General features: G+C 51.5%; 1 protein-coding gene across 1 annotated transcript; it reads right to left on the bottom strand.

Moving 5' to 3' along the window:
- Positions 1-601: 601 nt before the first annotated feature.
- LOC128267291 (tyrosine-protein kinase transmembrane receptor Ror) lies at positions 602-8,450 on the bottom strand. Its single transcript, XM_053004097.1, has 6 exons — positions 8,341-8,450; positions 3,300-4,478; positions 3,023-3,233; positions 2,230-2,951; positions 1,831-2,156; positions 602-1,764 (listed from the first exon to the last, which is right to left on the bottom strand). Exons 1-6 carry the CDS (start codon positions 8,448-8,450, stop codon positions 602-604), a joined length of 3,711 nt encoding a protein of 1,236 aa, XP_052860057.1.
- Positions 8,451-15,868: the final 7,418 nt, after the last annotated feature.

Raw genomic sequence — 15,868 nt, 5'->3', positions numbered from 1 at the left:
CGTAATACTTTTAAAACCCTTTTACTTATAAATACACACACCCTCCGGTCGGTGTGGTTGTGTTTGGAATACGGTTTCAGTGGCCACCCTTTCTGTTAACATCCTTCATGGCGAACGGTCGCTTCCTGAACGGTGAATTAATTTATCTATCTCCACCACCAGATGACCAGGTGATCGATGTGGGGCGGGCAGTTAAAATGGTTTCCTTACGGGCCGCGCAGCAATAGCCACACTCGGCGATTGTAATTGTTCGTGTACAACTAAAGACGATCGGGCTATCGGAAATAAATAATCGGAGCCCACGGAAGGGCCTGGCCTCGGGAGTAAAGTAAGCAAGGGGGGTTAAAAAATAATAACTACTAATCACTGAGCGCATTGGGTTTGAGTATTGACTTAGTTGACTAATCCTACGAGCTACGCAGTCCTCGCTTGAGATCAAACTTTCTGAGTGGAGAAATGCGGGCCGGTGAACGCAGAATTCTGGCCCCGGTGACTTCCAACTGACACACAGGCGGCCTGCGTCCGGAGCGAAGAGTCGAGCCGTTTGCTTAGTCACATTAGCTTAGTCTAGGTGATGAGAAAGGAGCTGGCGACCGGCCATCTAGCCTTCGTGGTACGATGACTGCATGAGGCCGAGGCCGACGGGTTCGGCTGGCCCCGACGGGATGATGCCGTTGCCGATCGAGTGTACGGTTGGCGAGGGTGAGCTGAAACCGGGTTGAAAGGAACCGCCGCCCGGAACGCCGGCGCACTGTTCACTGGCATTGCTGGCCACACTGAGGATGCTGCCGCTATGGCTCGGTTTGCGGCCACCGCCCGCCACCAGCGACTGTGTGCTGTGCTTGGGCGCGACCAGTTGCTGTGCCTGGCGGTCAAACTCGGTGCCGAGGTCCGCGCCACTGCCGGGCAGCGAAGATATGGAGCTACCGACGGCGTTCGAGGCGTTCCCTATCGCGTCGATGCGACTTCTGCTCCGTCCCGACCCATGGTGGTGGTGATGGTGGTGATGGTGACGGTGCGGGTCCTTCGGTGGCCGCCGGGTCGCCTCGCCGGGTCGCCCGACACCACCACCGGCCACCGGGTAGCCCGGACTGTTGGTGAGCCCCGTCAGCTCGGTACCGGAATCGAGCCCATACTCGAGCCCACTGTCGACGCTCTTCCGAGGTAGACTGAAGTTCTTGTAGCCCTGCGGGTGGCCTCCCATTGCGTGCGGATGCTGGTGCTGCTGGTGCGGTTGATGCTGCACGTGACCGTGCTGGTGCTGATGCTGATGCTGGTGTTGCTCCTGCATCGAGTGTATGCTTTTGTTGCTCCGGCTGGCACTGGCGTTGTGGTAGAAGCTGCGGTTGCTCTGCGTCTCGCACTGATCGCCGTTAGACGGGTCGTCCATCAGCTGGCCACTGTTGGTACGATCCAGCGAGTGGTGGTGCTGGTGATGCTGATGACGCGAGGCCACCGGATTCGGAGGGGCTTGCTGTTGCAGCAGTGCCTGCTGCTGTAGCTGCTGGTTCGTCCTGAGGATCTTCTCCCGCTCCAGCGAATGGTGATGCTTGCGAGGTTGCGATTGTGCCATAACCGGTTGTTGTTGCTGCTGCTGCTGGTCACAGCGACCCGAATCGCCGTTCCGTTCCCGGCTGAGCGAATGGTGGCTCGACGAGGACGATGGTGTGGCAACGTTGAGGTTACCCTGGGAGGACATGCGCTGCGTGTTTACGCTCAGCATCGAACCCTTCCGATTGAAACCACTCTGTTCGTTCTGTTCGGCTACAAAGAAGGTAATGGACACGATGGTGAATACTTGTCTACTACTTCTCCATCACTCCTACTTACTTCGCTTCTGCGCCTGATACCATATCTTGAGCCGGTGGCCGATTTCCGGGAAGGTGGGCCGTCGTACCGCTTGCTCGTGCCAGCACTCCACCATCAGCGAGTAGACGGCACTGGGACACGACTCGGGACACGGTAGAAGCTGCCGGGCGCGCACCATATTGATCACCTCCTGGTTGCTGTAACCGTAGTACGGCTGCAGCCCGTAGCTGTAGATCTCCCAGAGGACCACACCGAACGACCAGACGTCACTTTCCGTCGTGAACTTGCCGTACAGGATCGACTCGGACGGCATCCAGCGTACGGGGAGTAGTGACTTCGATTGGACCCTGCAGAGGAGAGAGAGAGCGCAAGGTGATCGAGCTGGACCTGCGGGAATTCCGGCACCTCCAGAACCCTTACCGATAGTAGTCGGAGCTGTAGATGTCACGCGAGAGTCCAAAGTCCGAGATCTTCACCGTCAGACTGTCGCCCACCAGACAGTTGCGGGCCGCCAGATCCCGGTGGACGTAGTGGTGGCTGGCCAGATACTCCATACCGTCGCAGATCTGCTGCGCGATCAGTAGAAACTGGAGCTGGCTGAGCGATTTGCCCTCGTTGGGCGAATTGGCGATCAGGAACTCGTGTAGATCGCCCTGCGCCATGTACTCGAACAGCATGCACAGTGGCTCCTCCTTCAGCACCACCCCGAGGATGCACACGATGTTGTCGTGCTTCAGGTCCGAGATCAGCTCGATTTCGCGCTTAAAGTCCGCCTGCGTCTTGGCGCTCGCGTTCTCCTTCAGTGCCTTCACCGCCACGAAGATCTTGTCGCCCGTCTTCTGCGTCAGCTCGCCCTTGTACACCTTGCCGAATGCGCCCTCGCCCAGCTCCTCGACGAAGCGGACGTCCTGCAGTGTGTACTGTGGGACCCGCGAGATGCCGTTGTTGCGCGACTGTGACGGCTGCCCGCCGGTGCTGCCCGGTTGCCCACTTAACAGTCCCTGGATGCCACCGTTCTCCGCGTTTCGGCTGGCCGCCCCACCGGCCGACGACGCCTGGTTCGCTATCAGCGACGTCATCTCGATGGGCGAGTTGAGCCGCGAGTTGCCGTAAATGTTCTTGTCCGCGTTCGGCAAATTGATCTGCAATTCGAGAGAGAGAGAGCGTGCGTGTATGAGTGGAACGGAACGGAACCGGAAGACGGTGCGCTTACGTTCTGGATGTTGGAGACACCGTGTTTGCGGTACTTGCGGCAACAGAACACGGCCACGCCGATGAACAGCGGCGAGATGACGGCAACGAACCCGATGATGATGTACATCCACATCCGGTCGGAGCACCGGGGGATGTCACAGTACTCGATCGTCTTCTGCATGTCCACGTAGCACCACGGTGCGTCCATCGGTCCGGCGTGCGGTGGGTTGCTGTGGAAAACCAGTCAATCGTTAGAAGCTGCCGATGATGGTACCGATTCTTCAACGAAACCCTACCGGCAGTAGTTGTGACCGGCCAGGTGCGGGAACTCCGACATGGTGTGCATCAGCTTCGACCAGCGCATGCAGATCTTCGCCGACGTGGTCCGATCGGTGATGCCCCGGTAGCTGGCCCCGTTCTCCCAGTAGCAGTCGTCGTCCGGCCGGATGTCCAGGTCGATCCCGAGCCGCATACACTCGCTATCGCCCGAGCTACCCAGCCCACCGATGCCGTTCAGAATCGTACCGTCGACGCTCGTCTGGAGCGGCAGATCGTCGCACTCCTCGAGCGGCAGCTTCTGGCCGATCGTCGGATGCCGCTTCGCGATGGCGTACTCCTGCTGGCACAGTTCGTTCTCGAGCAGCTCGCAATCGTTGCGGCAGATCCGGCGCAGATTCTCGGTGTTCCGCGTCGGTGGGTAGGACTTCTTGGGCGTGCCAGACGAGGTGTACGACAGGACGGACACTTCGTCCTGCTGCTGGACGAAACGACTCCGACTCAGGGAGTCACCGGCCGCACGTCGCTCACGGCGTTGGTACCGGGGAAGGGCGTTCTCGATCACGATGTCACCATCGAAGGAGTGTTCGCCGGGGTCGGGAGTCACGCCTCCACTGAAGTAAACCCGCAACCGTTCCGTGGTGGTGGTGCTGGGTGTGCTCTGGGTCACGTGCTCCGGGACTTCGGTAGACTGGGCCGCCTTGAGCAACTGTTTGCGGTTGTTCTTTTTCTCGTGTGACCTTACCTTTGCCCTCCCGGCTGCGGCCGGCCGGCGGGCCGATGCTTCGGCGGTCGCCTTATTGGCGAAGTACTGATGGTTGGTCAGCTCGGGCGTGCGGCAGAGTGGCAGGATGCTGTAGCAAAGGCTGGGCAGGGCGTAGACCCGGCAGTTGGCGTTCATGTCCTTCGACTCACGGATCACACCGTACGCGGACTTGAGGCGCTCCTCCAGCACCTCCATCGTGATGTCCGGCGTCACGAATACGGTCTGGTTGCGCAGGAACTGCTCGCACGTCGTCCCGGTGTACACCTGGCAGACGCCCGGCTCGATCGTGTCCTCCTCATCGCGGTACAGTGGGTCACCGGTGGGGGGCTGTAGCTTCTCCGTCTTCTTGCGTCGGCTAAACCGGGCCCCGGTGGCTGCCTGGTTCCGTGGCACGTGACTGCCGCCACCACCACCGGACGGTGTAAATGTCAGTCTGCAAAAAACGGAAGAGTGAGTCATTAGCAAAGGTCCAAGCAGAATGAAAAGTTATCGCTCGCCGAGGGGGAGGGTCGGTGAATCGTAAAGCGTAAGCAGAATGTGCCTCGTGAACCCTTTTCGACGGCAAAGCGGGCAGCGGAAAGTGGCCGACGTTATTAAAAAGTCGAGTGCCGCTGCCGCCATAGCCATCTGGCTTTTATTTAGTTGTTGAACAGGAGGAGAAAAGTTTCCTGTTTAACGGTGGCAAACAACCGAAGGAGCACACACACACACACCGGGTGGGAATGCAGCCGCTCAACTTTCGGCCGATCCCCGGAACAGATGGGGCAGCAACCAAAGGCGGAAGGCGAAGGAAACAGGATGTGTGTATTATGCAAACAGCACACGGGCGCGCGGACCCCTCCGTGGGTCTTCGGCACTCGGCGGGGGGAGAGTGAAATTAACTTCCAATATGGGGTTTTATGACTCACGTGGGGCGGCGTGTGGCGAGTTGTGAAAAGAGCCACTTTCTTTGTCAACCCGCTGGCCACCTCCGGGGGCCACAGCGGACCACGGTGAGTGGTGACAGGACAGGGCGATTTCTTATGCAGCCAGTTCAGTCATTTTTTATGTAACAAATTAACAAATTAAGGACAACACTTAACCAGCGCCAGTTGTGCGCTGGGAGATTGTTTTACGGGCGTTCGGATGCCCAAAAGTGGCTGAGGTACTTTTGAAACTGCTCAACTCCATTCAATATACTGCCATTCTCTTTGAGGAATAAAACGAATAAAAAAGGCCAAAAAGTTATTTAATTGAATGCAAACGACTAAAAAAAGATATTAAAACAAGGACTTGATAGAAATTGTTGATACATAAAATAAAAAAATAGCGAAGAATATGGGACAAATGGCGAGGTAGAAATAAAGAATATAAGAATAAAGAAATAGAAACAGAATGAAACAATAGTTTGATTAAATTAATAGCAAACTATAGAATAGCAAACGAAATGAGGCAGACTTCTCAAAACTAGCTATTAAATAACGAAAAGGAAGAAACAGTTAAATAAAACAAAAGTTGACTTAATTAGAACAAAATTAATCTTAGCAATAAAAAAAGAGCATAAGGTAAGACAATTGTTAAAAGTATTCAATGAGATGACTGAAGTCGCAATAAAAGGGAATTCAACAAAACTAGCAGAAGATTAAATAAAATACACCAAAAGAAAGAAAAAAAGTAGCAACAGAACATTCAATTGAATCAGTTCCAAAGGCCCACAGACCCACAGCGGTTGCTGGCTGCGAAGTAAACACAATTTAATTCTGCATCCGGCCAGAAACACAAACACATCCACCGGCCGGATCGAGGACATCGTCCGACAGAGATCGAGTCCGAGGCATTAATGTCGCCGTTGTGCTGCATTCTCGACAGCAGCTCAACGCCGCTGTGTCTCGGAAGCTCCAAGGAACAATCAATCTCCCGATCTGCGATCTGCCGCCACGGGTGGAACTTGGATTGGATTCCTTCGCCGTCTGCGCTGTTCGTCCCTGCGGCAACGGAAACACAACGAGCAGCGGGATTGAAATGCCACCAACACTGGAAGCTACTAGAAGCCGAGGGCAGATCGTAAAATGGAACAGCCAACAGTCGCCGACCATCGGTGGGAAAATGATGCAGAACCGCCCGGCAGCGCATTAATTATCCAGCTCCACTCTTCGAGGATGCTGCCGCTCGGCAAGGATATCGGGACCCTCGAGTGGATCTGGAGCATTGCCGGTATCGTAAATGTTATGCCATTGCTCGGCCGTCGCGATATGGAGTGTCGGATGGAGTGTTGCCTAGCCGCCGCCAGCACCGACGGTCATTAAAAATGAAATGACAAATTCGTTCCCATTGATGGATGGGCATCGGGCACATCGTAAACTCGAAACGACTCCGATGCTGGGCCACTGACGAGTGGGCCACTTTGTACCGTTTGATGGCTAATTACGTTGCCTTTAACGCTGAGGGATTCGCTCTCCCTCTCTCTACTAATACTGAAGAATTGTTTTAAGGCACTCTCGGAAGTGCCCTTTTATGGCCCTAAGTAGATTTTGTTTTGCCATATCTTAATCGGATCAGGAAGGACCAAGGCCTAACTTTTGCTTGGGATTTAGTTTTTAGAATCCCAATAGTTCTAATTCTTTTCGCTCACAATCTGTTGGCTTCCATTCTAGATTCTAGATCCTCGTTTATTAGGTCACAGTGGATTAGATCTAATTTTTCATAAATCGCATCAAATCCGACTCCGTTCATCATCAAACTTGCAATGCGAACCGTGCGAATATTAATAATTCATTCACACACGCACACACCGAGTCGGGGATTAGGAAGTTTCAGAGGCCGGTGTGGTACGCCCCAAACCCCCGGAAACAAATCAATTCTCATCATCCAATCGTATCGCTCCGAAACTTCGGTCCCCCGAACGCCGGTTCGTCCGTTCGTTAGTGTGGTCAGTGCTTCTAATGGCTTAATCTTGTCTGCTCTATTTGTGATGAGCATCATAAAACGTTCGGTAGCGCTCTGCTCCAGATGCTGCGTCCTGCTGCCGGACCGTGCCGTGCCGTGCCGTATCCGTAACATAAACAAGGATTATTAATGTCGCTCCCGTCCGGAGCGGAGAATCCCTGGGACTCCGGAAACCGGGAATAAGGTCAGACTCTAGCTTCGTCTCGAAGATTAGGCACGGGGCCAACGAACGATTGTGTGACGCGCGCCATTGTGGGCGCCCATTATTTTTTTACCGGCTTCCCGCCATCAGGAGCTTGAAAAGGGTTCTTGGCGGAGGGTTGCGGCTGTCAGAGCATTAGTGCGACAAATATTTGCATGTATTAAAAACATTCATCCGCCCGTGCCGGTCCGGTCCGGGTGTCCGTTCTTGGAGTTAATTTTCAATTCCACTCAACGCACCGCCAAAGACCGGAACAGGACGGTGTACCAGACGCTCGGGGTGTGTTGCGACCTGGTTTTTCGTGTCTTTTCGCTGCGTTCCGACGCTGTCCACACAGGGTACGCGGGAGCCGGAAGAGATACTCATCTACATACCAAATCGCAGCCCATAAATTACCGTAACCGGAGAGGCCGGTGGTGGTGGTGGAATTGAACTAAATGGTTGGGACGGGGCAGAGGAACCCGAAACCCGGCGACTGTGCGACGACGATACGCAGCATCCTTCGGGAGGTGGTCGCCCCCGAAAAAGTCAGTCGTTCCGGTGGTTCGGTTTGCGGAAAGTTTAATATCCTCGGCCAGACCGGAATTGGATTAGAGCCAAACCCCGCTTCGTGCTCCCCGAACCGGGTTCGGGTCGCTCGGTCATTGGGTTATGGCAGCGCGTGCGGCGGTGCGGTCCCCGGCGCTAGCTAGGTCACTGACTTCCGGTCCGGGCAGTGGCAGCGGAAACGCGCTGTGATTCCTTGCCGTCGCCGTCGTAAGGATTTTTCTGGTTCATCGATACCACACTTTGGGCCCCTTTGTTTTCCTAAGACCCCCGGCCAAAGGACCCCCATTGCCGGAACCATAATAATGGGCTTTGGTCGTTGCGGGCGATCCGTGAGTGGAATAACATTAAACGGCAGTGCTCGTCCTGGCCGGCCATAAACTCCTAATCTGCGCTCAAGCATCATCACGCCATCACCCGGCACGTAATTGTGAGTAGCCAGGACCAGAATGGCAACCCGATTTTGTGGGCCGCTTCGAAGGGTGGCTAATTTTTTATTCACAACCCCGCTCTTCGGCCGATTGGCCACCGTCCCGGCGAAGCTTTAAAATCGTCCACCCCGTGGCCGGGTTCGTAAAACATTCGTAAAAATTAATAGCAGGTCCCACCGAAAAGCACTTACCCGTTGAGTTCCTCGGCGGCCGCACTCGGACCATGGTGTTGCTCGCGGCCACAAGTCACTGGCGTGTGTAAACAACCGGCAATCGTGAGGATGTAAATCACGCTTAACATAATTTGGCCACCGCAAGGGCGAGCGCTCCGGGAGCTATTAATGGAGTTCGGCTCGGTCGCGGGCGCCACCTAATCGAAAGTATTGGCCCCGACTGGCCCCCACTGGCAGCACTTTACTTCTGGTTAATAAAAAGTAAAATAAATACACACTTTGCCGGGGGGGTTGGCGGGAGTGAAATTAGAATTTATGCCGGAAATGATCGCCCGTTCCCTAGCACGGCCTCCTTGGCCACGATTTCACTTCCGAGCGGCGCGTTGATGACAGTTTCACGATATTCGTTGTGCGCTCTCTTTCACTCTCTCATATGCACCCGCCGCCTTTTCGGTGCATTTTGATGCAACAGATGACACTTTGGTGGACCCGGGAGGCCCACAGTTATGCTCGGTGGGGGGGCCTTTTTAATGAATTTCTTATGCGCGCGATGTTGTCACTTCAACGGCCAGAAAAAAAAGCGAACACTGACCCCACACGCTACAGCCGTGGTGCCCACTCTGCCGCCTGCTTTATGCTTTCAGATTTTATGCTGGAAAATGGAGGAAGAGAGAAAGAGAGAGGTAACAATCAACTGTGGTTGCTTTGATGGTTTCAAATTTATGTTATTTGATGACCATCAGCGCGCGCGTAGGAAGTCGAGTCGGGCGAATGGAGCCGCAGCTCTGGAGGGTGGCACGCACTCGAGAAAGCATAATTTTGTAATGCGTACACACACACACACACACACACACACACGGGTATGCTGATGGAGAAAGGTTCTTATAATGGGCCACCACCATTCCGGGAGCGATGGACTGCCGAGAATACCCGAGTTGAGGCGATGCAACTGCCGCCGCAGCATTAGCCGGGAGAGACGAGGGAGAGATGGACCGAGCATAAGGACGCGATCGAGGAGTGGAGTGTGTGGTGCTTCCGTTGAACGGCAGCTGAACGGATGCACCCCCTCTAGAATGTTATGCGTTTATGCTGTCGATGCGGCTGTGTATTTTCAAACAGCATGCCGCATACCGTGTTCGAAATATCGCACCTACCAACACCACCACGCCGACCCACGCACGCACACACACACTGTGAAGGTACGCACTGCTTTTCGCTCTCCCCTTTCTCGAATGCACTGCGTTACATGGCGAATGCAGCACGGAGAAGCACGAAAAAATTCACGGATCGAAATGTACGGCAGGCGAAGCGACGGGCAAATCGCTTGGTTTGTTTGTTTAATTATGCTGGTCCGTTGGATTGGCCAATCCTGTCTCTTGCGAAAGACCACACAATTTATGCTCTACGCTACATATTTATGCTGCCCAACGTCCGCGAACTCTGAATTGACAACTGAAACTGACAACCGAAAAAAACGACGGCACTGCTCTTGGTGCGTTACTGTGCGGCCACACGGCGCATAACTGTAACACGTAACACGTAACTTAGTGTCAAATCTGTTATGCGCCCTGTATAACGTCGTATTATAGGGTCTGCTGAGCCACAACGCTTTTGACACCTGGTCGCTGTACTGTCAAAATTGTTATAAGCGGCTGTTATATCTGCTGTTATGCGCCGTGTGGCCTCACAGTTAGGCGCACACACTTCATACACTCTCTCTTGCTTCTGTCTGCTTTTTCTGAGCGGAGAGCGAAACAGTCGCTTGCTCTCGCATTGTTTTGAGCGGACCGGTGAATCAACTCTGGCATAACATTAATCCGTGTTCGAAGTAATTCTAAACCGTGAGTTAAAACATGTAATTCATATTATTTGATTTGGAATGAATATCTGGACTCAACATTTGCATCTTGTTTGAACAAAACACAAAAAAAATCAGTTACATTCGAGAGCTCGAGATCCGAGAACAGTTACTAAGAATTTTCGACAACCGTCACTTTTATGTTGCAGATATTTGATTGGAATACTTAACAAACACCGCGCAAATAGGCATTATCAAAACCAACATTCTATCATGTGGAACTTCCGCTCCGTGTTGCAGATTCTCTGAACGAAATATTTGCACAATTCTGACAGGCACGTGAAACGTGAGCAAACATATTTCGCCCAACAAGAGTTGTATCGTTTCCATTTATCAGTTTTATCAATCTGTCACTTATACCGTTGTTCAATGTCGAAATCGGTGACGACCTTAGACAGTTCCGCAAACTCGATCGAGCTTCTTCTAGCCACAAGAGAATGTAAATGTTAGATTAGATCGACAACGTGAAGGCGCTCATGCGATGCGGACAAAGAAATCAACGAAAAGAAACTCGAAATACTGACAGACCGACAGACCGACAGACCGTCAAAAAGTCTGTTTTTCTAATAAAAATTGATGGTAATTAATCACAGGACCAACGGCGCAAATCAGAAGTGAGGAGCGAGTGAATAAGAATAGTTTGTTGATAGAGTCGTGGCTCGCGCGGCTAGGGACCTTTCAAAACAGCCATTTTTTACACTCTTCACGTTGACCCGCATTCGATCCCAGTTTAACTAACGATGTTGTTGAACCACCGTTCTCTTCACTGAGCTCACGTTCGTTTAACTTTACGCAAGACGCGCAAGGCGAGTCGGAATCGGTGTTATTTTTACGACTTTCATCATCAAACTTCGTTCAGGGGGCCCATTGATCCACTCGTTAAGATGGATAAGCACCATCGATATAAAGCATTGTCTAGTGCTTCTGATTGACATTCTCGTTACGCTGGAAGCTCCTGTTTTCCCTCTTGCTCACACACAGCGTAGATACCGGACGGATAATGCAACATAATCCAGGCGCCACTCTTACAGCCACAGAACACAAAGTAGCCTTTTACGTGTGGTGTGTAGAACGCTGGAAAATGCGTACACTTATCAGCGTTTCAGCGAGTACAAAGAAGCGAGAGGCAACTACAAGCGGTACACAGGCTTCATTCACCAACACACGCGAACACTTCTCAAGAAGGTGGGGATTTTTTCCCATTTTCCATCCACAATGCCCGACCGATGGCAGCGTTTTCCTTTCAGGCGTTCCGGCTTTCCCATTGTTTGCTTGCGCTCGAGCCTCAACACACACACACGCACGATATTACACAGCGAAACAATGGAACCCTCGAAGGCGTTTGTTAATCCTTCCGTCGTTTTCAGTACCGTTTTTTGTTGTTTTCGGTCGGTCGGAAAAACTACGTACACCCACGGCGGAGTGACTAACGAGAATGACAGAACAGCGAGTCGCGTTTTCCGTGAGTTCCGCCTGAACTCCTTCCGTTGGGGGTGTGAAGCGTTTTCCCGGAGATGGGAAAACCCGCTGGCCGCTCACGGTTTGAATTTTCCGAGTTCGTTGAGCGCTCGTTCGATCAACTGTGGCAACTGTGATTTGAAACACAAAATTCAAACTCAACGGCCGGCACGTGGTTGATGAGATTCAAACATTTGCCACCGTTTTCTATTTGAGCTCCGTGACAGATACGAAAAAATGCTTTGCGAAACTGTTTTAGGTTATTTCCAGAGTCCGTGCCGTTGTTGGGCAGCAGCACAATCAAAACCCAATAAACCGCTGACTTTTAGGGTGCGAAAATTATCACATCAGTTATACCTTTTCGGTGGCTTATCTCCGTTGCCCGGAGACGAGTGCTGCCGTTCTCGGGTGAGCGTTTAGGACTTGGAAGTCAAGCGACTATTAGTATATCATCTGTCCGAATCGGGGCTATTTATGTTCGTATCGTCTGCATGGCCTTACAGATAGCATAGAAAAATCGGATGCGGAGCATAGTTCAGCATAAAATCCCAAGAAATAAATGAGAATGATTAAAGCATGGCTCGTAAGGTGATGATTTATGGGAAATAAGCTTTAAGCCAATCGGTTGTAGGCCTAATATGCTCTGAAACAAAAACTTCGTCAACTTCAGCAATATCGGAAATGGGATTAGACCTACGACAGTTTTATGTCCATCAACCAGATCTGGCCACCGGCATCGTTTGCCGGCGACATTAATCCGCGGAAGATCACGCGAATCAGTCTGAAACGCGAATTAACACTTTCAGCGGCGATTACAACGTCGCGACCGAGACCAATCAACCGGATGCCGGCCACGGCAGTGTTTGTTTGGCTTCGGCACGCCGTATCAACACCAATACAGGCGCGCCCGAATTTGCAACGCCGTGTCGTTGTTGTGTCCGCATCGATTGGAAAGCGAATTGAAATAGACTACGATCCGCGGGACCGCGGAAGGGCTCAGTTCGTTTCGGACGCTCGGCGCGCTTGGTTTGGTATCGGATTCACAATTGTCGCGTCGTTGTTGCGGTTGGCGCCGTGCAGATTTGTGTGTGCGTTACACGGCGATCGCGAAACCTGTTTCCCGTCGAGCCACGCGTTCAGCTCGACGGCAGACAATAATGTTTGGGGTGGATCGCCAGGAGCCACATTCGATCAAGTGTGTATGTGCGCGCGTGTGTGGCTGTGTTGTTTAAGGCATTTTAATCATCGCAGAGTCTTGCGTTTTTGTACTGCCGGCCGAAGTTTCCGCGATCGACAGTCGGTGGCGCGTGTTGAAACGGAAGACGAGGCGAGACCAGGAATTTCCGGGATCGGACCCGATTGAGCGGAGGCTCGTGGTGGCGGATTTCCCACAGGAACCGAAACCCGAAGGCGTTGGCACGTTCGTTGTGATTTGTGTGGTACGTGGACGTTTCGGTTTCGCGCCAATCGCGCCTCCCGCAGGCTGTTCCCTCGTGGGGTTCGTGGTTTTGTTCCTCGCCCAGAAGAGAGACGATAACTGCCACGTGCGAGACGAATCGCGTAATCTCGCCGTCAAACTCAAACGCTCCGCGGGCTGAACCGGAATATTAGTTATTCAACCGTTGGATAGGTAGGTTGCATATGATTACGAATGTGGGTTAAGTTTCTCGGGTGGCCCCAGGGCCCGGAATTCGATGTTGTCATTGTTAAAAAAAAATATTGTAATCTTGCTTAACTACTTTACATCGGTTCTTGAGCTGCCTCTGTTTCGGATCGCCGTCGGGAAGGTCAAAGTGAAAATGAACGTTTCGACACCGGCCGCAGGGCAATTAAGTTCCCCTTGTTATCCTTTCCATTTATCGGTGATACTTCTATCGGCCACTTGCCTCTAGCGGTGCGAGTAGAATTTATTGGCAAGGATAAGCCCCGAAATTCGTCATTCTGTGCGGCAACCACATTTCGCGATAGCCGGATCGGATGATTTAGTGAAAAAAGACGCGACTACCGGATACGGCAGTGGTGTCGTTTAAGCAACGTAAACCTTCGGTTGGCTGGTTTAAGTAGAACGCGAGACCGAAGGCGCCCCGATAAGATATGATTCGTTATCAAAATCACGAAAAGGAGGAATCGTCCGAAAGGGTTGGACGACGACGACGACGTCTTTTAAACGCTTTTTGAAGGGTGTCGCGTCGCGTAGTCGCGTATGCGTTTAGGCCGCCTGCTATCAGCGGCGGAATCCGAACGCGAGCGTGTTTTTCTTCCATTTGCCATGGCCGAATTCGCCATGCTCAGCCGTAGGCGTGAAACGAGATATCTTTGTTTACAATATCAAACCTATGTACATTGGTGTTAAGCGGCCAAAGTTTGTTATTTGAGCATTAATTTGAAGGCATTATTAATAAACGATGGTAGGCATGAATTCGAAATATTCGGGAGTTTTTAGATGAAGTGAAGCTAATGCGAACAAATGCAACTGGTGAAAATTGAACCAACCTTTTTGGATAGCGATGAAGCGCAGTTTTTAAAACATTGTCCCACTTTCTACAGGTTGTGATTGGTTATTCAACACACAAGCACATTTTGCTGAATGACGAGACGGCCCACGCACTGTACAGAATTCAACTTTCGACTGTAAAAAATCCCACCAATATGATACGACGTCTAAGAAACTTTAAACGCTTACACCATCCTCGGGTTGGAAGCTGCGTGGCGAAATCCAAGTTTTATTGCAAAACCGGTATTTTCAAAAGTGATACGAAAACAAATAACGCGTCTGTCTGCGGACACTAGCCCGGTTGTTGTCGTCCGAGGGTTTGACACTGAAGCTGGAAGTTGTATTTTATCGTTTGTTGTTACTTTTTCGAATATAAGAGTCTTAAGATGTTTTTTGCTTGCTTTCGGATCATGCCACATTGGCATTTGGACTTTTCCGGTTCGTGGCGGTGTCATTGGGTTTGTTTCAAAAAGTTTATCCTTCACGAGGGCTTTTAGAACGGGTGAGCACGTACGCCTAAACGCTACAGAGATGCTGATCGTTAATTGCTTTTCGAATGATAAATCGGTGATATCATGTTTGGGACGAGAAGAACCACCGAAGAGGTCGTCCGTCTGCATCAGAAACTCAAGACAGATCCAACGACCTTTTCAAGGAAACGTCTAAGCTAAGATAGATGAACCACGGACACTGTCAGAGCAATCAGGTTGATGAGGGACCAGGAAGGAGCCATCTCGTCGGTTGCCGTCAAAACGGAAACTGAGAATTGTAATCGCGGAAAAGGACCATTAAGTTTTGACACTGTCGGAGGCTGTCGGATCCCACTGACTTGCGATCGTACACTAAACCGAACGTTTGAACGCTGTCGGTTGAGTGCTGAATCGGTTATGTTTTTGAATCGGTTTACCATAAAAGCAACGTGTGGCTGAAACCCATCAACATAACTTTAAAACCCTGTAAAACAACAGCAATTTGCTCGTAACGAAAAACAATGATAAGGAACTAATGGCTTTTAAAAAGTTCTTACAATCACTTGCTACAAAATAAGTACACTGGCCTAATATGAATAAATGAAGAAAACAAAGTCTTGGGTAATTCCACGGGAGTTCCATTTGAACATGTTTCCTATCGTACCATTTTGCATAACATTACACTCACCAACCCTCGTCATAAAAAGCCCGACATGGCAATTTTACATATTGCCCCCGTGTTCGTTTAATGACCGTCGTTTGGAGTGACTAACACCGGTGTGCGGTGCGCCAAAGGAAGAACCGTTATAATTAACATTCATCATGCACAACGGCATGTATTCAAGGAACTGCTCCCGTTTGAGCTAACGGATCGTGTTGGAAGTGGAATGTTTTTTTGCACAAATAATAACCGATATTTTATTCACACCCTTTCGCCCTGCTGGGTGTATTAGTTTGGCTAAAACCTCCTCATTTTCCATTTGGTGTCCTTTTAGGTGAATGAAAAAGGTGTCCGACCGATGTCCACGTGATAGAAAATTTGCGATCATCATTGCGACTGCTGCACCGCAAACCGGTGATCAGCGATCGTGATCAGCCCTTCGTGGGGTGCCCTGCGCCTCCACTTGATCCGGTTTCAGGGGGGAACACAATTTTAGCATAAACAATTCCCGGAGAGCGCACGGAGGTTCACGGAACGAGCCGACCGAGAGAGCAGGATCGTGACCCGGCACCTGCGATCCATCTCCTAACAACCGCGTTGTTTGC

The sequence above is a fragment of the Anopheles cruzii genome, chromosome 2 (genome assembly GCF_943734635.1).
Source record: "Anopheles cruzii chromosome 2, idAnoCruzAS_RS32_06, whole genome shotgun sequence".
NCBI classification, from domain to species: Eukaryota; Metazoa; Arthropoda; class Insecta; order Diptera; family Culicidae; genus Anopheles; species Anopheles cruzii.
The sequence above is the reverse complement of the archived record's forward strand: the minus strand, read 5'-3'. Positions and strand labels throughout refer to the sequence as shown.

Excerpts from the sequence above, each read along its gene's own strand:
- LOC128267291 (XM_053004097.1), bottom strand. The coding sequence starts at position 8,450 with ATGTTAAGCGTGATTTACATCCTCACGATTGCCGGTTGTTTACACACG. Across the intron at positions 4,479-8,340 it reads GCCGCCGAGGAACTCAACGG|ACTGACATTTACACCGTCCG; the intron begins GTAAGTGCTTTT and ends CGTTTTTTGCAG. Across the intron at positions 3,234-3,299 it reads GCCGGTCACAACTACTGCCG|CAACCCACCGCACGCCGGAC; the intron begins GTAGGGTTTCGT and ends GGTTTTCCACAG.